Here is a 23,401-nt window from a genome sequence, read left to right as displayed (position 1 = left end):
GGATTGCCAGTCCCTTGAGGCAGAGGCTGCCTGGCTTTGCCTCCCACCGTCAGCACTCAGTTAAATGGGTACCGACGGTTTCGTGCTGACTCAGAGCTCACAGAGCCACTGTTTTTTTTCTCGTGGAGCATCCCTGTGTAGAAAGAGCTATTTTTACCTGAACCTTTCTAGTATTATTCCTGAGAGGAAAAAAATAAGCCCTTTGTGCTTCAAGTCAAACCCAAAAGAAGGGACCTTTCCTCAGAGGTGCCTGTGATCCTCTCAGCCTTCCAGGAACTGAGGAACGGCAGCCTCTGAATGTGCCTCTGTCAGTGCCTCTCTTCCTTCTTGGTTACACTTTGTGGTGACCTGCTGGCAGGAGAAACCCCTCTCTGAGGTACAAAGGGTTGGTGAGTCCATGTAAGAAAAGAGCAAGTGAGACAGAGGCAGCAGTGTCTTCGGAATCGCTGGTGGGTCAGAGCCTTTTCAGGGAATAGTTGTAGGGTCAAGCTGGTAAATTTTTGTTTGGAGGGAATGAAGAGAAAAATAAGAGCAGTGGAGTCTAGTTCAGTACTCAGGAGCTTCTTGTGGCTGTTAAGTACAAAGTCTACAGTTCTCCCCCTCCCCTCCTCTCCTTTGCCTCCACTGTTGGGGAATTTACTTTTCCACTGGATACACACAGGCAGCTCCTGAGTGTGGGAAGTGTGGTTTGAATAGCAGCTCCCTGGCCATAACCCCTGCCAGATGACTGAACTGCAGGACATGCAGCAGCAGTTGAGGCTGAGGAGGATGGTTTCCTCCTCTGGGGGGTGTTTGGGTGGGAAGCGTAAGGGGTTTTTATTTTTGTGCTGCTGAATTGTTGTAATTCCAGCCATGCACGGCAAAAGCTGGGCAGTGCTGGCTGTGAAGGTGCTTGTGCACCTGTGCAGGGTGGGACAGGCATCCAGAGGCAGGAATAGACACCAGGCCATCCTGTTTGGGCAATTCCACTCTTCCTGCCTCCTCACCGCAGTCGGCGTTTCAGCGGCTGAGCCACAAAGGGAGGAATAAAGACAAATGAGTTCTCCTTTTGAAAATACCTGTACTTAAAAGAGCCTCCCTCCTCCGTGGCGTTCATTATGTGTCTGTTTATTCATCCTTTGCTCACATGGTAATTTGCTCCTGCAGAAATGGATCTCAGCTCCACCCTGTGCTGGGACTGAGCCACCTCCGCTGGCCCTGCTGGAGGTCCTCTACCAGGAGAGGTTATCTGTGCACATCCATAATGGGACTGCCAGAGCTACATCTGCCCACAGCTGCTCCTGGTGCCATCTCTGCCTTTGCAGGAGCTCATCCCAAATCCCAGTGGGTCTCCAACTCTGCCCTGGCTTATGCTTTCCACCTCTTCAAGAGCTGGAAATATTCTGAGATGTCCCCAGGTGAAAATGGGAAGAGCAGCTGTTGATTGGGAAGAGGCAAAAGCAGTGCCAGCGATCCTCTAATGTTAAACATTTGTGGCCGTGGGTTGAGCTGGAGCAGCAGCTGCTGTGGTGTCACTTTGGTGTTAATTGGGGAGTGGGTGAGTGCAAGGAACAGAAATTGCTGTGGAAGAGGGGACAGAAGCCAGGGAGGAAGAGGCTGGCACAAATGCCAGGCTCCTTCACTGCAGTGCCTTGTGCTCAGCCCTCCTTCCTACAAACTAACCCCGTTTCTGCTGCCCCTCTCTCCAGCTGAACATGCTGCAGGTTTGTGTCTCCTGGGCAAGGGCTCTCCTTTGTGGTGTTTAGTTGTGCCAGAACCTCAGCTCCTGGTCTCAGGTAACTCAGGTTTCCGTGCCCACCCTGCATTCATTCCCCTCTGTTGTGCCAGCCCAGGCTGGGGTTCAGGAGCCTGGGCTGTCACTGGCAGGAGTAATTGCAAAAATTGATTCCTGGGGAATGCTTGTAGCAGGCAAATCCCTTTGACAGACCACACAGCCATCAGATTCTGCATTTATTTGAGTCAATCAATGCTCTCATGCATATTTGGGTCATAAATGCTCTGGTATAAATTGCATTTATTCTTGTGACAGCTGTGTTCCGTTACCTGTTATTTATTTGGCTCTGTTGTCCTCTGGTTTTACACCTTGTGGAGCTGTCAAGTCAGCTGCTCCCCACTGACAGAGCTCACAGCTCAGAGCCTTCCAAAAATAACCCCTCCAAAGGGATTTCAGCAGCAGCAGGGTGGACGTTGTTGGAAAGTCATTGGACGATCTTTTTTTGGGTTGTTTTATTGGAAAGAGGAGCTTTCTGCTTTTTGCCTGCTTTTTTTCCCCAAATTCCAGAATTAGACTTTTCATTTACGATCCAGAGGTCATTGATGCTGATAATCCCACTGATTAATGTGAATTTTGGATCACCCCCCGCTTGTCTCAAGGCTGAATTAATCAGGTTATTCAGCATTTGGAATGGTGGGGTGCTGACTTGGACGTTCCTGATTTTCCCTTGGAAGCTTTTTCAGCTTCACATCTTTTCACATTGTAAAAATGGCAGAAGATGTGATTTGGAGATGAATGAACTGCAGTGTCCTTCCAAGGGAAAGGTCAAATTGCAGTGGGCACAGTGCTCTGGGCGAGTCACAGGCATTTTCTGCCCCATACCCTTCATGCCAGGCGGCTGCACCAGCCTTGCAAGGTGCCAGTGGCTTTGGTGTTAATTCAGGAAAGCAGTTAATCCTGGAATTGATGGCTCTGAAGTGCCCAATACAAGCATGTGCCTAAGTGCCTTGTTGGAGCAGGGCCAGTGCAGATGTACCTTTGCAGAGCAGAGATTTGTGAGCCAGTTCTGGTCTAGTTTCTGTGTAAAACAGAGATGAAAACACTCCTAGTTTTATTCAACAGGTTTTATTTGCACAAGGATTTTGGGATGGACGCAGGCACTGAGTGGTCTGTCAATAGGGTTTATGTGTGAGCTAAACAGCAACACTGTCCATGGCATTACTACTGAAATATGTGTGATACAAGGCTGCATGTGCTGCTTTTCAGGTATTACCATTTTTCTGTTGTCTCCATTTGTTTTACTCTAAATGGAAAAAGAGTAAATCTGTAATTTAGATCAAATACCACGGTGGAAAATAGAAACACGCTCATATGGCTCACAAAGTATAGATACAAATGGGTATGTATTATTTATAAAGCAGCTTTGACATCTTAATATACTGAAAAAAGACGAGACATTTAGTCATAGTTCAGCATTCTGCACGTTTTGGAACTATCTTAAATCATCATCCATGAAAAATTCATAATTTGGATCTTACTTTAATTTTATGCTCACATTCCAATTGGGGGGAGGTGTCCTTTGCTCTTGTCTTTTTTTTTTTAACCTATTCTATCCCCCCACCCTGTTTTGTACAATTAAAAGCAGACAGCTGGGGTTGGGCAATGCCAAAGGCCCACCCTGCTCTCCAAGAACTACCTGATAATTAATGAGAACCAGAACTCTGACTAAAGAGGGATCTCCAGGTGTTCTGGTGTCCCACCCAAGTCCTCCTGGGTTTGCTGAACACAGGGAAAGTTAGAAAGTTCATGCTGCACAGCAGTAAAACCCACGTAGTTCCTCTAATGTGGACAGACAAAATCCAGGTATAAATCAGCTTAAAACCTGCCAAGTTGCAAATGAATCAGGAATATGGTGTGAGTGCCCCCTTTCAGGTGTTCTCAGGGGTGTCAGTGGTCAGGTTGTTTTGAGCTGGGCTGGAGGAGTGAACTCTGAATTGGGGTGATGTTGCAGAGGTCACTGTGTCAAGAGCCTCATTCCTACATGACAGAAGATCCTGGGTTTATGCTTTGTGGATTTTTTGGGGGGAAGCAAAGGGAAAAGGTGAACTTGCAGTCCTTCAGCTGAGGCCATTCCTTGGTTGCTCAGTGATGGGTTTGGATACAAGCTCAGTGTTGGCAAAAGGACCTAATGAAGAGATGGGAGTTTTTAACTACAGGGCTGGTGCCAGTGGGGTGCCAGTGGTGTTTACTGCTTTCCCTCACTCTTTCCTGGTTTCTTTAAAATACTGCTTGGAAGGATGAAAGAACCTCAGTGTCTGTAGCCCATTTCTCTCAGGTCTCTGCTGCAAGAGCCAACAGGGAGCCCTTGACTTGTTTTCTCGTTGCTTGAAACTCCTTCCAACCTCCACTTCACCTTCTCAGTAAGGTTTAGGCAGAAGCTCTTGATTTATTCTGTCCTGGTTTCGCCCATCCCCAGATCCTGAGCTCACAGTGGACTCCCAGGGGGTGGTGCTTTCAAGTAATACGAGTTCATGGATCCGAAGTTTCTCTGGGAATGAAAGATCTGTTTGATTAAGGAAACACCGACTTCTGAAAGCCCATCGGCCCGTGCAGCTCCGTGAGGCAGGGCTGCAGAATGTCTAATTAAATGGAGCTGCTCTCTGGAGGATTTGGTTTGCAGAAAATTAGTTTTCATGTTCTCGGTCTGATGTTTATTAAACGTTTCTTCCCCTTTTCTCTCCTGTGCAGTTTTCATCTGCAGTTTCATGGTGGCGGCGCCGATCTTTGGTTACCTTGGTGACCGTTTCAACAGGAAGATCATCCTCAGCTGTGGGATCTTCTTTTGGTCAGCTGTCACTTTTTCGAGCTCCTTCATCACTGAACAGGTAAGATCCCTTGCAAAGGCACGTTGTGTCCTGAAAAGGCGGACGGTGCGTTCCTGAAAAACTCCCCGTTCCCTCGAGGGGAACGTGTCCCCCCGGTGTGTGTTTAACATTTAGCATGTTGCTTTAGCTGACCTTTTGTGGGTGAAGTGTGCTCTGTGTATCTGTGTTTGCTTAACTGTGAAAGCTGCTGTTCTTTGATCGTGCACGTTCATAAAAAATAACAGACGAAGCGTATCCGAGCAAGAGTTTCTGTTGACATAAGGGCTTTGTTTTGAGGGAGATCCTAGAGAAGCTTTAAAAAGGCTTTACAGAAGTCCTGGGAAAAGAAGCCCAGGGCTGTAAGTGGTTCTTTTGTCTTCTGATGTGTAACAGAAGCCATTGGAGTTTTTTTTGGGAAGTCTGCTCGTGGTTGTGGAATAACAAAATGCAGCCAGCAGTGGTTTTACATGTGGACTTTGGCTCCTGTCCACAGAGGCAGAGAAGGTGGATGATAACACAGAGATTAGATGTAGTTTCAGCTCCTTTAACACTAGCTGATGGGTATATCTGGGGAGCTGATGGTGGAGTTGTCAGGCTCACTTAATTTTGCCAAGCTCTGCACAGCTCCTCTGCTGCTCCCAGGACAGCCCCAGGAGCCCGTTCCCAGGACTCCTCCCTGCATCCCTTTTCCTGTCTGTCACAGCCACGCGGAGGAAACAATGATCTGGCGGTTTCTGGGGGAAAATATCCTCTCGTTTAAATCATATTATAGAGGAGATTTAATTGCTGCAGGTGGCAGCATTCTTGGAGAGACAAATCACAGCTCCTGGCATCCTCAGCCGGGTTTCCCCCAGGGAGGGAGGGACGTTCCTCATCCTTTCTGCCCAGCTGCGTTCCGGGGATTGCAGCGCTGTGGTCACGCCTAAAGAGTGACAACCTGGGACTGAACCTCCCCACCCTGGTTCCTCCTGCCCACCCACGGGCTCTGCAGGTTCTAATAAAAGACAATTCCCACCCGAAGCAGGCAGTGGCTCTTACATGTAGGTCTGGCTTTCACCTCGGATTGGCTGGTGCTGCATTTCCAGAGCAAAATGCACGGTGGCCAAATGTGGAAGCCTTTAACTCAGTAAATTATTCTGGTTTATAGCTGACCAGGAAGCATCCTTTCCAGAGGAAGAGAACCTCTCATATAAAACAGAGAGGCATTTTTGGGTTTCTTTCTTTTTTTCCCCCCTTTTTTTTTTTTTTATTCTTTAAATGTCTCTCATAACGTACTGCAAAAGCAGCTGTGATCAGAGCCCAGAGAGAGAAGCACCTGTGAAAGAACTGATAACTTGCTTATAAACACTTCTCATGTTATGGACATACATCATGCTCAGGTTTTCCTCAACCTCTCTGCAGTGGACATGGTCCCACAGCTGGAAGTAGGGGGACACTGGAACTGGACTGATGTTTTCAGAGCTGAATTTCAGTTTAAGGATTTCGGGCTTAATACCTGAAGTAGTTCAGGGATTAATCTGTATAATTAATATATATAATATCTATTAATATATATATAATTAATATTAATATATAGGGTTGTTTGTATACAGGAGCTCAGGGTGGAAGTGCATACTGTTAGCCAAAGAAAGGGACAATAATGCTTTTAAAACTGGATTATGTTTGGAATCCAAACCCCAATGTTTTGGATGCCATAAGAGAGACAAAATCAAAATAGCCAGGCCTGTGTCAATTCATGCTGGATTTGCATCAGCACTAACTCTGGACCCAAACTACCACTTTGATAGAAACCAGCCTAATACTTAGAAAAATCCCCTCCTGATTTTCCTGGGATCCTGAACTCCACCTGAAGACTTAGCTGTTAATCCAGAGGTCTCATGCTCAGCTCTTGTAATCGACTCCAGGAGATGATGGAGAACTTTGCAGCTGCTGTAAGGATGTGCTTTACCCAGTGGCTCCAGCAGTTGACTAAGGTCATAAGAATAATCCCAACTTCCCATAGCATCCTTCCCAATCCATGTTGGAGGCCTGGTCTCTAGTGGGGAGGTCATGCTACGTTGAACAAGGTGAATTCCTGACACAGTGATGAGAAAAAGGGGCAGGGAAGAGCTGCTGCAGCTTTTTTCCTCCTGTGGTGACTAACTGGGCATCTCTCCTGATCTTTGTCCTCTGGGATTCATTCAGGGAGCAGAACACTGGCTATTCTCTCACATTTTTTCCTTTTCTCCTTTAAGGCTGTGTGTGTTTGTCAGGGAGGAGGGTTGGGAGCTGAAATATCAAAACCTCTTTGCTGGCACAAATAAAAGCAGTAGTAAAACCACTGTGAGCAGAGAAGTGCTCCCATCCAAGTCCACATGAAAACAGTGCTGGAAGAAGCAAGTTGGCAGAGGCTGAGCCCGTTGAAGAACTGCACAGCATTGATGTGGCAACATCAAAAATCCTGAGTTAGGTGAGAAACAGAAGCCATTCAGTATAAACAGCAAACTGTCTTCAGGGATTGTCTTTCTTCAAATTTGGGCAGTGGCTGGTGCCTCCTGCCTCCTGTCAGTGTGTAATTAGATAGAACACACAGCCACATAGCTCAAATTTGGAGGGTAAATGGGAAGAGACAGCTTAACAAAGGCACAAAGCAGCTGCAGAGCTGCTGAACTCTGAAGGCACCCAATTTGTAAAGGTTTTTGGCAGCCTGTTGGTAATATTGGTTCCTGGCTAAAATTTGGACACTAAAGGAAACCAACAGAAATGCTGTTATATTATGTGAGTAAATATGTACATTATTTGTAATTCATTGTGCAAACAAGTGCACAGCAAAGGACATGTTAATTATTGTCTGTCCTGCTGCCTTCCCACAGCTTCCCATGGGCTCTGGAGTATCCCTTGGGTCACCTGTCCCGACTGTGCCCCCCAATTCCTGGTGCCCCCCAGCCCCTCATTGGGGCATGAGGAGCAGAACAGACCCTGACTCTGTGTAGGCACCTGAAAACATCCCTGTGTTACCAACACTGTTCTCAGCACAAATCCAAATCACAGTCCCATAGAGCTGCTGGGGACAAAATCAACTCCATCCCAGCCAAAACCAGCACAAAAGGATTGGAGTTTAACAACAGTGCAGCTAAAGTACTGTCTAAATGCTGTTTTATGCTGTTTGGTTTAAAAAGAGTCACTGAAAACTGCCAGGTAAATCAGGAATTGGGTGTATGTGCTGTGCAGACATGTAGTTGCTAGAGAGCACTGCATTATTAAAATATCCTTAGTTATTTATTATCAAACATCTCTTGGTTCTTAACATGGAATAAGGGCCATCAAATAAATAAAGAATGAATCTCTCATCTGCTGGCAGCTACTAAATAATAGGCTCTCAAAAGGAAACAAATGAAAATCAGGCCAAAATTTAAGGGTTGTTCCAGAGTATATAGGAGGTGATAGAGAAAACAGCAAAATAGAAACAGGACAATTAGATGTTTGTAAGTTTGGTTACTGTTCATGAGGTCTTACATTACATTTAAAACAAATCAAAATAAGAAACCAAATAAGCACTGTATCACAGGGTAATTCCATAAATACACCTGGTTCCATGGATAAAAATAGCTCGTGGCAAATGTAACTGAAGAATATCATCAGAAGTAACAAGGCTGAGACAATATGGAAAAGGTCACCTTTTATTCTGTCAAATAATGTGATCATTTATGTTAGTGCAGAATTCCTCTGTAGAAAAAAAAGATGTGAGCCCTCCTTTCCACTCTATAACACTGTTTAGCACTTCCTAAAATAAAAGTTCCATCAAGAAATCATTAACAAACTTGTTCATTAACCTAAAATTAGGTAAAGTTGGTACATATTTAGACATATCTCTAGATTAACTCCATTTATAGAAACATCAGTAAAGTATGTATATGTCTTAATTTGTATTTTGGAACTACAAACAGCTGCCTTTTAATCAGTCCTGCCCCTGCCAGCACACGAATTTGGGCACTTTCACCTGCACATCTCTGAGTCAAAGGGTTGCTGGTTTACCCAGGAGCAAAGGCTTCTGCTCAGGAGGGATGCTCTGTGAGGTTGGGACACCCAGGGTGCCTCAAAACCAGCCAGAGCAGGCTGTGGGAACGTGGGTTTGCTGGAGCTCCACATGCCAGAAAGTTGGGAAATGGCAAACCAAGGTAAACCAGGAATGTGCTTTTGAATCCTCCCATTCTTGGTAGATATTTCTGTTCAAATGTTGATATAGTTAACAGGATAAGGCCTTTATGCTCCCACTGCAAGTGAGCCTGGATAGGTATTTCTTCTAGTGTTGTTTTCTTTTCCTTTCCTTTCCTTTTGATTTATCTCTGAAAGAGGAAGCAAATAGTCCACTGTGGAATTCCACTTAGCCTGCAGTGCTTGCTCATGTCCTGTCTTTCAGACTTGCCAGATGTATTTTTATTTCCAAAGCTTGTCTTTCGAGGGGAACCTAAAAGAGAAGCAACAAATGACGTGCAGTGTGGAACAATTGGTTAGCTGGGTTAATTTTAAGAAACATAAACATAAACCAGCCACCCCCCTACACACAATGATTCACTCCAAGGGGGAAAAAAAGCCTTTAGTCTTAAGTGCCCTGGCAGAAGTTGTAACATAAAACACACTCCTGTGCCTGTGCTGAGATAAATCCACAGTCTGAAAAACAGAAGCAAACAACACCAAAATCCCCAGGCTGTCCTTTTGTGTGTAAGGAGGGCACTGGGTGTTTTCTTTGAAGTCACCATGAATTACTGGATTGTTTATATCCCACTCTTCCATCCTATTATTTTGGAGCAGAGCTCTCTTTTAGAAAGGAGGCAGAAGGGGTTCTCCCAGAGCTCTGAGCAGTCAGCACGTGCGTTCAGTGCAACTCAGGCAGCTCCTGACAGGCCCTGTGCCTGCTGCTGAAGTGGTGCTGGAGCTACCACGGGCTCTTCGTGGCCAGAGCTGTTGGTTGGCTCTGCTGTGCTTTGCCAGCCTTTGATGTGGCACTGGAACCCTGCAGACCAGCTGGTGCTGTTGACATTTGGATTTCTTTGCCCTTTGCCAGACTGCTCAGGAAAAACAATATCCACTGTGTCTCCCTGAGCAGAGAGGAGATGAGGTGGGTGATGCAGAGCTCCAGTGCTGCTGCTCTGCCAGCCAGAGGTGTCAGCTCCCAGATGGGTCAGGGCTGCAGTTATACCCTCCCTGCATTGCCTGGTACCTGCAGCCTCCCCCTGCTCTGCCCCTGCTCTCTGAGGTGAGAGATGATGCAACCTGTGCATCTTCTCCCTGGTTATCAGAGCTCCAGGAGAGCTGCTGTGCTGGGGGGACTGGGATCAGCAGGCACCAGGTGAGGGAGGTGCTGTGCTGGGTTAGGTGGCTCTGAAGTCCCAGAAGAGGGAGAGGATTTGGGCTCTCATCTCTGCTCCACACTGCAGAGTGGAATTCTTTATAGACTGATTCTGCCTCGTGCTCCTCTCCCATATGTCTGAAAGCAGATGGTTTGAAAAAGATAATTCCTACAGCCCCCTTAAGAATTAAAGAATTGTTAAGTTTGGAAAAGCCCTCTGAGATCATCAAGTCCAACCATCAACCCAGCACCACCACCATGTTCACCACTAACCCACGTCCCCAAGTGCCACATCCATACATTTTTTTCAACACTTCCAGGGATGGTGACTCTGTTCCTGCCCTGGGCAGCCTGTGCCAGTGCCTGACAACCCTTTCTGTGAAGATTTTTTCCTGCTATCCAGCCTAAACGTCCCTGGTACAACTTGAGGCCATTTCCCCTCGTGCTGTCACTAGACCTGCACTAGATGTTGTCCATCAGAAGAGATGGACCTCCCTCAAGTCTGGATGTGCCTCCACCTGCTGGAGACGGGGCTGGGATCTCCAAAGATATTTGGGTGTAGGAATTGTCAGGTTCCTGCAGCAGTTCTGCTGTGATACACTCCCTCATGGCTGCTTTAGTCTCCAGCTGCAGCCAGGACTAGACAAGACAACAAAACCCATGTGCCCCGGACAAGAAAGTGTGAGGGTTTCTATGGGAATTGAAAGGCACTATTTCTTTGACCCCTCTCCAGCAGGAAGGCTCCTGCTGCTCCTTCCCATGCTACTCTCTTATAAGTTTTACTACCTTGCATTTTTTAATATGGATTATATGAGGTGTACAGTAAGAAAAAATACACTATTGCTTATTCATTTAATTAATGAAGGACTGACTGAGCTGGTCTTAAGGGATACTGGGCATCTGTCAAGTCTGCTCTAATCTTCAGCACAGCTGATTCCAAATACTATGTGGGAAACTCTTTTCCTGCAAGAACAACATCTCTTGCACAGACAAGCATAATGATTTGAACTCTTAGATCTTGGGTCCTCATTGTTCCCTCAGATTTTGCTGACCCAGGACAGAAGAGTTGGGAAAAGATTTATATAGATGAAATAGTTGCAGAGTGCAGAATTACTGTCATGTATTTGTCTCCTGGTTGCTTTATATTCCTACCTTGTCCCTTTGCACCTGTCACCCTTCCAAGGGAAACTATAAATGAAAACCAGATTAAGGTGTTCTCAGAGCAGCAGCCCCAAAAAGCCAATCTATGAGAGGAGGCAGCTTTTCACAGGTGTTATCAGAAATTGGAACGTTGCATTTTGTGCTCAGAGCGTTGGTTTTTTCCATCCAGTATCTGTGCCTGGGTATCTGTGAAGCATTTGGGAAGAGTTATTGAAAACACAGCTGGTGATGAGCAGGAGAGAGACAGAGCACAGCTCCAAAGCTTACTCAGGAAGCTTATTCCTGTGATGAGAGAAATGAACTACAAGGAACTATCATAAGGAATATCTCTGCCATACATTGCATTTCCCACCTGCAGAGTGTCTGGAACAGGATTGGTTCTGTTCTGCCCTCTGGGACCTGAAAACAATCAAGATACAGCCCCCCCAAATCCCACCTTGCCCACACAGGGTCAGTCTGGCACCAACCACATCGCATTCAAACTTCTCAAATCACCCCAGTTACGTGCTGCTGTGTCCATAAATGTGCCTCCTGCCCTCTGCCACCTCCTTTCAGGTCATTAAATTGGTTTGAAGTCGTGCAATACCTGAATCAAACCCCGTGGATGCTGAAAGAGGGGCTGTTTCTCTCGCCGAGTGCCAGAGCTCAGCTGCACTGCCGTGTGCTCGCTGGAATGGAGGCAGGGGCTTGCACTGAAGTGCCAGCCCTGCCCCTCAGGGCTCAGGAATTTTCCAGAGCAGGTGGACAGAGCTTTGTGCTGGGACAGTGTCAAGAAACAGGCTTGAAGCTCAGTGCTGATTTGGCCCAAAGCTCAGTGCTGATTTGACCCAAAGCTCAGTGCTGATTTGGCCCAAAGCTCAGTGCTGATTTGACCCAAAGCTCAGTGCTGATTTGACCCAAAGCTCAGTGCTGATTTGCAGAGGGTCTCAGTGAGGACCCCTGTAATCACCTGCCCTGTTTCAGAGAGCTGTTGGTTGTCTGGGTTACTGTGGAAATCATTATCACAGGGTCTGTGATTGTGGTTCTGATTCAGCTCCTTCTCTGGAAGTCTGTGGGAACCTTTTGTGGGAATTGAGTCAGATCCTGCTTCTCTTTAAATCAACACACATTTGGTGCAGTTTCATCAGGTCATGAAAATGCTTGGTGACAGCAGCTGGGGACTGTGGTGCACAAAAGATCTTCACAGGCCAAAGACCTTTACAGGTTTGCCCCATTTTTATGCAGAAACCTGAATGTATTGTCTCTGTGTTGAAGAGTAGGGAAGCTCAGTTGCTGTACCAGTTAATGGGTGGTGTGGAAGCAAAGCCTGCCTGTGACATCCCACCTGTCCTGCTTTTGTTGTGCCTGAGCAGGAAATCTCACTGGCACTGATTTGCTGCGGAGGCAGAGGGAAGAAGGCATATTTATTTTATTTCCAGGCTGTGTGTGTCGTGGAAACATTCCTTTTTCTTGTGTTGTCTATGAAAATGTGCGTTCTGCTTGTCATGCTGCAGCAGAGGCCTAACCCCAGGGCATGCTGATGGAACACAAAAAATGTCTTCTTGCTTCAACCCTGTCTTACTGGAAGTCTCTATAATGCTTTAGCATTATGTTTTATAAATAATTATAACAGCATCTTAAGCTCAGCCTTGTTCAAGGCACCCAAGGAATGGAAGAAAGGGAAAACGCTCCTTAAATAGTCTGGGATTGAATCAGTTGGTGGGGAAAAAAAAAAAAAAAAGAAAAAAAAAAAAAAAGAAAAAAAGAAAACAAAAGAAAACAATAAAGTAGTAGTGCTGCATGTAGGTTTTCAAACAGTGCCTGGGTGGCACCATGTGGTCCTGATCCTTTGGAAAGAAGCTTTCCAGGTAGTTGTGTACTGAAAGCACCAAGTTGGTGGTGTAGAACATGTCCCTTCGTGCTTCACTGGGATGTTCAAATGTGGGTCTGGAGGCTGGCATGTGTTTAGTGGGGGATATAATTGAGGCAGTTTATGGATTGTGTTCCTGGGGCTTTTGCCTTGGAAAAAAGCAGGATGCTCCAGGAGGGTTTGGTAATGATGCCTCACAGACAAAGAAAAAAATCCATTCATCCCAGTTTTAGGCTCGTTGGGAGGCCTGGAAACAAATGGAAACTTTCTTTTAGCAGGGCCCTGGTGGCTCTTGAAGGTTGTGCTTATTGTCCTGAAAAACAGGATGCAGGAGAGAGGCAATGTGTTATTCAGGCAGTGGCTTGTGTTCAGATGCAAAAGTATGGATTTGAGCCTTTCTTTGGCTGTCCTGGTTGCCTGCTGATCCAAAAATCTGGTCCAAAAGCATCAGTCACTGTAGGAAGTGTAAGTGCTTCCCAATGGCCACACAGTCTGTGGCCTCCTGGGTCCTGCATAAAGGCTGGAAAAAGAACCATTGTGTTCTGAGTCATGTGCAAATAGTGGGAAGATGGGAAATGTCTTACAGTACCAGGTGCTAAATTAGTCTTTTGAAGTGTTGACATGTCTTTTAAATGCATAAAGTTCCCAGGCTACACAAAACACTGCATTTGCAATGCAGATAACTCAAATTAGAGTACTAATCTCGACCCTCTGTAATAGATTTTGAGCTGGAAATCCCTGGGAGTGGTGCTGATCATGGAGTCTGAAAACATGATTGACGAAGTCTCGGGAGAAGACAGTCACAAAACATGCAAATGTGTTTAGTGTGGTTTAATAGGGTTGTCATTTTGTCAAACAGGCTGGGTTTGGAGAACAAAATGAAGCTGCAGCATGACAAAAACCTGTCAATTTAATAACACTTCAAAAAGGGACATGACAACTGTTCAAAGATGATCATGAATAAGAAGAAGCTCCTGGGTGGAAGGACTTGGTAGATGCATCAGTTCCTCTCTGGGAATCTGATGCTAAAAGTGAGGCACCTCTCAGATGTGGGACAACATCTTGCAAGGTCAGCCTTCCACACGGTTCTTGGAGGCTTCTGGGTCTTGGTTGAGTCAGCAGGCCAGGGAAGCGTGAAAACAGAAAGCAGGAACAAAAAACTGCAGAGTTTGGAGTGATCTGGATGGTTCTTCAGCAGAGCTGCCTGAAAGGACTGACCTGCTGGTGCACTTGAGTGTTCAGCATATGCAAAGTAAAATATGCCAAGAACCAGCGGAACCAGCAGCGTGGGGAAGGATGCTGGGACTGTGAGTTTGTGCTCATTTCACTTAAACCTTGAGGGATTCCATTAAAATGTGTCCTTCACAGCCTCTCAAAGCTTGTTCTACCCTTGAAAATGTGTATGGTGAAGGCAGAGCACTCACACCTGGGTGTCTCAGTCAGCTGGCTGTTGCTTTTTCCAAAGAAATCACAGGTTCTACAGTGGTTTTCAGGGATAGGGACATGGGGTTGTGCTCTCCAAGAACCTCCAATCCAACCTGTCCGTTGGATTTGACTCAGCTTTGGGTTAGGAATTGGTCCAAACCAAAGAGTGTGAGCCAAGACAGCCCATGGGGTTGGATCTCACACATTCTCCACTGGAGGTGGAGATCTTGGTAGTGTTGGGTATCAAAGCCTGCAAGTGTCTGTTCTGAAAAATCTGGGATCTCTTTACAGCTGGTTGCTTGAATTCAAGGCTTTGCTTGTGGCTGGAACAACAGTACCCTGTTACTGCCCATCAATATTTAGTTCTGTGTCCACCAGCCCATATTCCAGCTGCATTTCTGAACCTGTGCTGTGGCAAGAACCTTGCAAAATTACACTGTATTTCTCCCAGTCCCTATTTTTGTGGCTATGGTCGTGTTTGCACATCTCAGGAAGGGAATTGGTGATAGTGCCTAATGCCAGAGATGTTTGTGGCAAGTGCTGGTAAGTGTGTCCCACCTGACAGATCTGGAACAAAAAGCAACAGTTTGCTTCCACCCCAGGACTGTTAAGGTTCTCAGGGGAGCAGTTTTGGAAGATCCACTCTGGCTGAGCTGTGTGTAATGGTTTTGTAACAGGGATAAATGACCACTATTTCAGCCACGTGAAGTGCCTGGACTCCTCTGGGCCTTACACCAGAGCCAGGGATGGAAAGAAGTGCTTTAACTCCGTGTTCCAGCAGGCACTGGGAACACAGGGCTCTTTATGATCCCTGGGATTTATTTAAAAACATCAGCCTTTTTCTTTGAGGTCTGTTTTACAGCAGTGATGGGATGGGGCTCTGGTGAATAAGCAAAACAATCTGGTGTCTTCCTTCCAATTCCATCCCAGCCCCCTGTAATTAATGCACTATTAATGACCAAGGAATTGTGAAGAATGTAAATCCTCCCATTTGCCTGTCATGTCATATTTTTACCACGGGTCAATGGGATGAGGAGCCCTTCAGTTAGGGAGCTGAGATGCTGCTTTGTCTCAGCTGAGGTTTTTGTCAGGACCTGGTGGAGCTGCCTCGTCACCCAGAGTCTTGTAATGACATTTCCTAAGGGATGGAGAATGGGAATTGGGCTCATTCTCTCTTTGTGCTACCCAAAGACGACTGAAAAGTACCAGGAGGTTCCCTCAGGTGGGTTTGGAGGGAGGGCAGTGATGGGAACCTGGATTTCGGAGCCTGCGGTTTTAGCGCTGGAGGGGAATTTCACCTTCGACATTTGCAAGTAGCTCAGAAAAATCCTGCTCCTGATTTTTGTCCCTGCAAAGCACAAAGCAGCTCCCTGCTGGCTCTGGGGAGTGCTGTGGGAGTCTTGCTACTTCCAGGGTGGTTTGGGGTTTGTGTTTTTCTCCAGAGCACTTAATTAGGTGCTTCACTTCAGAGCCTATCTGTGGGTATGCAGTTGTTAAACACTTTAGTTGCTGATTGAAGGGTTTGATGAGTGAAAAAAGGAGTATCTTGCAGCCTTTATTGGTTATTTTTATATATTAAATAATAATAAAATCTCATGCAATAAGGATGCTTTAATCAGCCAGATTCTTAAGTGCATTTCCAAATAAAACCCTCCACATTCAATTAAGTGTGTCTGAACAGGCCACCTGGGAGAGCTAAAGCCATTAACAAATACTAGAGACAATCAAAGGAGAGGTGAGTGGACTTTGCTTCATCTCCCTTGCTCATTTCTATATTTAAATATGTATTTTGGTCTCTTTCTGCTGGCTGTAGTCTCTCTTCTCCTTGCAGGGCTCCGAGTACCAGCTGAATTTTCCCAAAAGGGAATTGTTCAAAGGTGAGGTGTTTGGAGCTGAGAATCAGGGGGACACTTAATGCATCCAAATGAGCTGAAGTTTGGAAGTCTTTGACAAAGTGTAACTGGAGGCTGCAGAGAATCAGAACAGGAGAATCAGACCTGCTTTAAAAGCTGTACCATAAGTCCATCCTAACTGCAAAAGGGTTTCAATATTGACCCTTGAGCAAATGATTAATCAAATATACTAAGGTTTAGTAACTCAGCAGCTCGCTGTGAAATCTTGATGTTGTGTAGTGGTCTCATCTGTAACCTGGTTATAACCTCCAGCCAGCATATACATATATAAAATAAGCATTTGTGAATAAAACACATGTGAATGTGTGAATAAAATATAAAATATGTGGACACTTGAAGGAAGGCCCAGGGCATTTTCACTTCAATATTAGTGACCTGCCTGCCAGAATTCAGGGGACCTTTGGGTCAGAGAAGCCTCCCTTGTTGGACACAAATATTTATACTTCCCATCCCAAGGAGGCTTAAAGGAAAGGGAGTGAAGAAAAACCTGGTTAGGGTGAATGCAACAGGGACACAGCAAATGAGGTGGTGTCTGCCCTGTGGATTTAACTGAGTTGAAATAGCTTACCTTTGCCAAAGTGGCATCCTCACTGTAGAGCTGTGCTGCTGTCCCTGGAGAGCCTGCAGTGCTGCTTTGGTACCTGATGGGAGGTGTAAGGATGGAGCCAGACTCTTCTCAAAGGTACCCAGAGAAAAGATGAGGCAATGGCACCAACCAAAACACTGGAAATTCCAATTAAACATAAGAAGAAACATTTTTCCTGTGAGGGTGGTCAAACACTGCAATGGGTTGTCCAGCATGGTTGTGGCTTCTCCATCGCTGGGGATATTCAGAACTCAACTGGGTTTGATCCTGATCAACCTGTTGTAGTTGATCCCACTTTGAGCAGGGGCATAGACCAGACTGTCTCCAAAACTCCCTCCCAGTCTCAGCTCTTCTCTGATCCTGTGAGGGGCATGCAAAGGAGAAGAGCAGTTTGCAAATGGTGATGGAAGATGGACTTACTGTCAGGAGTTCAGTTTGAAGGGAGGAGGCTGTAAACTTAAATAGAATCCAGTGGGGATGGAAGTTACAGGGAATGTTGTGTGCAGTGGTGACTTAAAAGGCAGCTGGGATTGTAAAGAGATGGGGAGTGAAAGGTGGCTGTGGGTGAGTTATGACACAGATTGAGGGAAGAGGAGTCCAAACCCAACCACTTCCCCGCAGTGGGACAAGTGGCAGGAGAACCAGCAGCTGCAGTGAGTTCCCCAGGCTGCCCTGCCTGCTTGACTCAGGGCTGGTAAGGGGAGACCTCTTGTTGGAGGTGAGAAAGGGGGTTTATAGTTATATTTGTCTGACTGGTAACTGTGGCATGAATTTCTAAGTGCATTCATCTCTACAGAAAATGGATAAAACACTGATGGCTCTCAGCACTGACTCAGAGCTGATAACTCATCAACCTGTCTCCAACCAGACTCCCCCCCAGCCTGTACCCTGGCTGCTCCCCAAACATAACCCATTCCTTTGGCTGTAGGAAATCCTGACACCAATGTTTGCCCAACCTCTGAACAAGGGACAAATGTACTGACCAGCCAAACCCCCCAGGGCACTGTTCTGCCCCCGGGTTAGTTTGTGTGTTGGTCTCTCAGCTGGCAGTTCCCAGGAGGGATAAGATTACTTGTAGACCAAGATAAAGATATTAATCTTCCTTTGTTCCTGGACAGTAAAAAAACAATGGCCAAAATTTGGAATGAATATTCGAAATCCAGGCTGGATTTGACAGGAAGACATGTTCTTCAGGATTGATATGGAACAACTCACCAGTACTGACTATGAAACCCCTCTGTAGCTCTCTACAATATTTATTCTCCTTTTGTTAGAGAGGAGTTATATCCACCAGGTGCCTTGGTTATATATATTCAAAATTTGTAAAGCCTTAGGCATGCACAGAGGTGGAAGGTGTACTTAGGCTTATCTGTTCTGCTGTGGCCTTTGTCATCCATCCAGGCACAGAATGGAATTTAAAACATCAACATCATTGTTTAATGTCATCCTGTCTCTCATGCTACGCCGGTGTCCCTGTTCGACTTGGAAGCTTTGACATTCTTCAAGGTGACCCCCTCATTCCTGGGAGGGCTGAGGGAACTGGAGCGTTTGGTGTTTAAGCAAATATGTCCCCTGCTTTTGTAGTGTCATTCCATTGCTCAGCTCTTCCAGTGAGTCCCAGCTAACGAGCTGGAATTTGCAGTGTGAGTGTGCAGGAGCCAAAGCTCTTAGTCACCGCCCCGATACTCCCAGCGTGGTCCTGCTCTGGGTGACATCATGGGAATGGGGCATCTTTTCCTACCTGTGTGAAAGGTGTGGTGTGGCATTTCTAACCACTTGGATCCTGCAAAGCACTGCCACACCTGGGAAAACTTACTGCAGTGGAAGGAGAGGTGTTTGCCTGGGCAGAAAATGCAGGCTGTGCTCAGGGAGGGCAAATGTTTGCACATGAGTGTCCCTGTCAAAGGGAACCACTGCTGAGCAGCCCTGGAACAGACCCTGGAGCCCTGTGGGGTTTGCTCTGCTCATCTCACCTCCCCCCAGTGTGTCACATTTATCACTGATCACTTGTGACTGCCCTGCTACCCTGGATGCTGTAGAAACACAGCACAGCTCACCTGAGCTTGCTCCAGAAACTCAGGGAAATGAAATCAATCCCAGTGCTTTCTCCTTAGTTTATTGTCACTCCACACACGAGTCCTTGAGGCTCTGTGTGGCAATCCTAGCAGCCTAGTGGCAGGAATGGCTTTATGCACATCTTCTTTCCAAGGGTGCAAACCCTGATTCTATACTCTTGGGTTTTGGCATAACGTGTATATGATAAAAGAAGGAAAATATGGCAAAACTCCTCTCAATTGTGGAATTTCATGGTGCCGAGCCCTCTTTTACAGAAGCTAAATGTAGAATCTGTAGGAGTTTAACTCAACATCCTCACAAGGACACAGGTGCAGGTGCTGTAGCAGTATAAAAGGTCCTTCTTTTAGACCAGCAGCACCAGTTCTAAGCGTGGCTTGTCCTGGTGCTGTGCCCACACCAGGGATTTGTGCTGGGTTGGCCCCGTCTGTGGGATCTCATCGGTCCATGTGTCCCTCATCTGAAAGCAGCATCTGTTCAGCTTCTTTTGAGACCCTTACAAGCTATTCCACATTCAAATCCAAATACTTAATAACCAAAGCTTAGGGATCATATGATCCTTTAGACAGTAAATCTGGTGGTTCAGTTGTACACATATTTGGCAGATTATAGGTTTATCACTGGCAGCTAATCTTTTAAAGAACTGGGGCTTAACTCCTTTTGTTAACTAATTAAAAAAGAAGGAACTTCAAGCTGTAATTAGACCTATTAAAACATGTATTACTCACTCAATGGTCTATACAGCCAGGATAAATGTATAATTAGGAGGTTTCACCAAACATGATTAAAGCCAGTCATGTGTCCTAGGCCATCAAACATTTATGTGTGTGTGAGACATAAACCATATCATACATTCTAGAGAAAATACAGGAACTGCCTTGGACTTGATGTTCTTGGAGGTCTTTTCCAAGCTAAATGATTCTGTGATTCTGTATTTTAAATATTTAACTCCAATCATGAAAGGTTTTTTTTCAGATGTGAATTCTGGAAGGATTGTGTCACACCCAAAACTTCTCGTGTGTGGTGACAGTGATGGGACCAGGTCCTTCTGAGCCCATGATCTGTCACTGTTGTTCCCTACAGTCTGCTGATAATGTAAGAAATTTAGAAGTCAGTGAGTGGAGTATTCCTATTCTTGATCAGCACATTCCCCAGGGCATAAGGATTTGTATCCCTTCCAAAACTCATGTCTGTTCTGGGGGATTGGGTTTCTTTTTTGTTTGGATTGTTGGTCTTCAAATGACAAAGGAGTAAATTCTTCAGCTTTATGGTTAGAGGGTATTTTTCCTTCCACATGTTTAGGAGATGGGAAGAAAAGCAGGTCCACTGACCTTTTGTACTTCACATTCATAGGTGTGAGTGCTTTCTCCCTGCACTGGTTTCAGGTGATGTCATTCCTTGAAGGGAAATTCCCAGGAAGGCTGTGGCAGTTCTGGGTCTCTGCAGCCTCTGTTCTGTCCATGTGTGTGGATAGTTTATTGTATGTTGGGATCTTCCCTGGCTGGTGTCTCACCAGCCCTTTTGTGGCACAGACAAGCTGGAGAGAGGGACTGGGAGCACTTTTGCACCCTGAGTTGCCACCAGTCACATTGTATGGCTCAGGTGTCCCTGTAATAACCCCTTCCCAGGGGTCCACATCCAGGCTGGTGCCTCGGAGCAGGGAGGGGGATTGATGCCATGAAGTCATTCCAAAAATCCCATTGCATCTCTTCAAACCAGGAGATGCTGACAGCTCTCGTGGAGGTGCAGACATCTCTGACACGACTGCTAACCAAAATTAAAGACATAAATAAATTGTTTGCTGTCATAGCTCTTTGTTTCAAAAAAACTTTGGTTTCAAGCACTTCATGTGAAGTGTTGAGGTTGCTGGGCTTAACCTGCAAGGAAGAAATTAGCTCTGGTCCTGAAAGCTGACTCAGATATTTCCAATTTTCCTGCCAGAGACCTATTTGCACTGATAAACAAATTACAGAAGAGTTCTCAAGTCATATAGACAGGAACAAGCTTCTTCAATATATATCAATTTCTGCTTGGGGAACAGTGAAATGCAGTTAAAGTCTGAGCTGCCTGTTCTGCTTTTCAGCACAGAGACACTGCAGAGAGAATTGGGCTGGTGTCAGCCCTTTTGGTGTCACTAAACTGCTGAGAACCCTGGGGTCAGACAGGGAGGGACGAGCAGTTGGGGGAGAATCCAGTGCCGAGGAAATGGTGGAGGTGCCCTGGCACGGCTGTGGAGGAGAACGGAGCTTCCTCTGCTCGTGTCACATCTGCCTTTGCCATTTGTGCTGGTTGTCATGTCCACATCCACTTGGAGAGGAAGGGGGATGTTCCTATGGATGTATGTGCAGAGATGCACACAAAAATAGCAGTTGTCTGTCTTGCACACGTGGTGGTTTCAGGGCCAGTTTCTAAGCGGTTTGTGGTGTTCCCGTGGTCCAAGTGAGCAGCACCATAAGAGTTTTGCAGTCATTTTGTTGTTTGTGGTTTTTTTTCTTCCTGTATGAAAAGCAAAAAGACAAGGAAAGGACTAGTTTTTGTCCCAGGGGGCTCCCTAGCTCTGCCTCTTCAGAGACAACTAAAATATAAGTTTTGAGTACCTGACTAGGGATGGAAGATGGGGGGTCTCATCTCACTGTAACAAATTACTGCTGACTTTTATTGTGTGGGTTCCAACAGGGTGATTGTTAGGCAAAGATCCTGAACAACTGGATAAGAAGAGGTATTAGCTTTTTAATCCTAGATCTAGAGATCCAAAACCAGGCAGAAGAATTCCCTAAATTGTTTCAGGTTTTTGTATGTTTTCCCTAGTTGTCACACCTGAATGGCTGCATGGGCCATAGCCCTGAATATCTGACCTCAGAAGGGCAATACCACTGAGGTGTTTATGTGGACTGTGCTTTTGAAGACTGCTTTTATTCCCAACTGCAGTCGGAATCTCATGACTTAAATCTGGATACCGCTGCTGCAGAGAACATAGTTTAAATATTAAACAGATATGTGAAGTGTGTCAGCATGGGATAAGCCAGGGAGGAGGAGGATTTGAGGAGGAACTGGGAGAGAAGAGTGAATGTCCTACTTGTTGCAGATTATTTCATTGTGTTGGGCATCTGATTCTGTGGTGTTGATGAAACCGAGTCACTCTTTTACCACAAAAGGAATCCTTTGTACAGTTTTCCTGCTTTACACAAGGATTGTAAGAGGAGCCTTCTAACAACGTTGTTTGGAGGAAATTCCTGTCCAGTGCGTTCCCTGGGAGTGATGCTGGCTGGTGAGCACAAAACGGTGTCATTTTTCTGTAGGTATTTCAACTTTGAGGAACGTCCAGTGCATTTCCAAACCTGTCATTCTGCAGGTGTAAGGAGCACTGTCCATACTCATCCCAGGCCTGGCAGGTGACTGCCACCCTCCCTGTGATGCACATCTGAACCTCTTCAGAAACCACAGTCAGCCTCCAGTTCCCTGCTTTCTAATTCTGCCTGACTAAGCCTTTCAGCATGCAATAAGTGCTGTTGCTCATCCCAAATGCATTGGTTGCCTGTGCACCAATCACTGTCAGCATATTTCTGCACTGGGGTGGCTGAGTGTTGGGGAACTGGCATAAATTAAATTAATCTGAGTCACAGTATTGCCCTTTCTGTTCCACCCACGTGTGCGTCAGGTGTGGGAGATGTGTGAGCAGCACTGCACACGCCCTGCCAGCAAACAAGGAACTTGTGTTCCCTCAGAAAACGGGGACTGGGGCACAATTCACACCAAAATATGAGGAAGTGAAGAGTGCACACAAGTATTTGTTTTGTGTGACTGTAGGAATCCCGAAAGAATTCTTTTCAGCCAGGGGATTACAGTGAGGAGAACAGTGCACACACCTCAGTGGCAGATTTGTGGCTGCTGCTGGATGTATTTATGACCCAGGCACGTGGCTTGGTGTCTGCATGGCACTGTCCATGTTTGTGAGGGAGGGCTGGACTCTGGCTTGGCTTTGCTGTAGGGCACAAAGTCAGACACTTCCCTGCACTCAGCTTTTTCCCATCTGAAGAAGGAGAATCAGTAATTGCTCATTATTCTCAAAGCACTTCCATGTTTAAGGACGTATCATAAGCACAGAATCATGGAATGGTTTGGGTGGGAAGGGATCATAAAGACCATCTCATTCCACCCCCTGCCATGGGCAGGGACACCTTCCACTAGCCCAGGTTGCTCCAAGCCCCGTCCAACCTGGCCTTGGACACTTCCAGGGATGGGGCAGCCACAGCTTTTCGGCCCAACCTGTGCCAGGGCCTCACCACCCTCAGAGGGAAGAATTTCTTCCTGATATCTAATCCAAACCTCCCCTCTCTCAGTTTAAATCCCTGCTGTTCTTCTCACAGATGATCTGTAGAATAACAACAGTAAGCTGAGGATTTGTAGAGGTTACATTTGTAGGAACAGATTGCTTACAACTTTGTGCATTGACTGTTTAGTTTCTGCCCCTGCAATTACTCCTGGGT

The 23,401-nt window shown here is 46.0% G+C and overlaps 1 protein-coding gene across 1 annotated transcript in view; it reads left to right on the top strand.

The window, feature by feature from the left end:
* Nucleotides 1–23,401, top strand: part of SPNS2 (sphingolipid transporter 2) — a 132,657-nt gene that overhangs the window by 56,682 nt on the left and 52,574 nt on the right. The window contains exons 3-4 of the mRNA XM_017828836.1: nucleotides 4,463–4,599; nucleotides 5,371–5,507. Coding sequence (XP_017684325.1) covers nucleotides 4,463–4,599; nucleotides 5,371–5,507 — 274 coding nt within the window. The remainder of the gene's footprint in view (nucleotides 1–4,462; nucleotides 4,600–5,370; nucleotides 5,508–23,401) is intronic.

Source organism: Lepidothrix coronata, unplaced genomic scaffold, assembly GCF_001604755.1.
Source record: "Lepidothrix coronata isolate B3197 unplaced genomic scaffold, Lepidothrix_coronata-1.0 Scaffold154, whole genome shotgun sequence".
NCBI lineage: Eukaryota > Metazoa > Chordata > Aves > Passeriformes > Pipridae > Lepidothrix > Lepidothrix coronata.
Note: the sequence above shows the minus strand (reverse complement) of the source record. Positions and strands in the feature narration are given on the sequence as shown.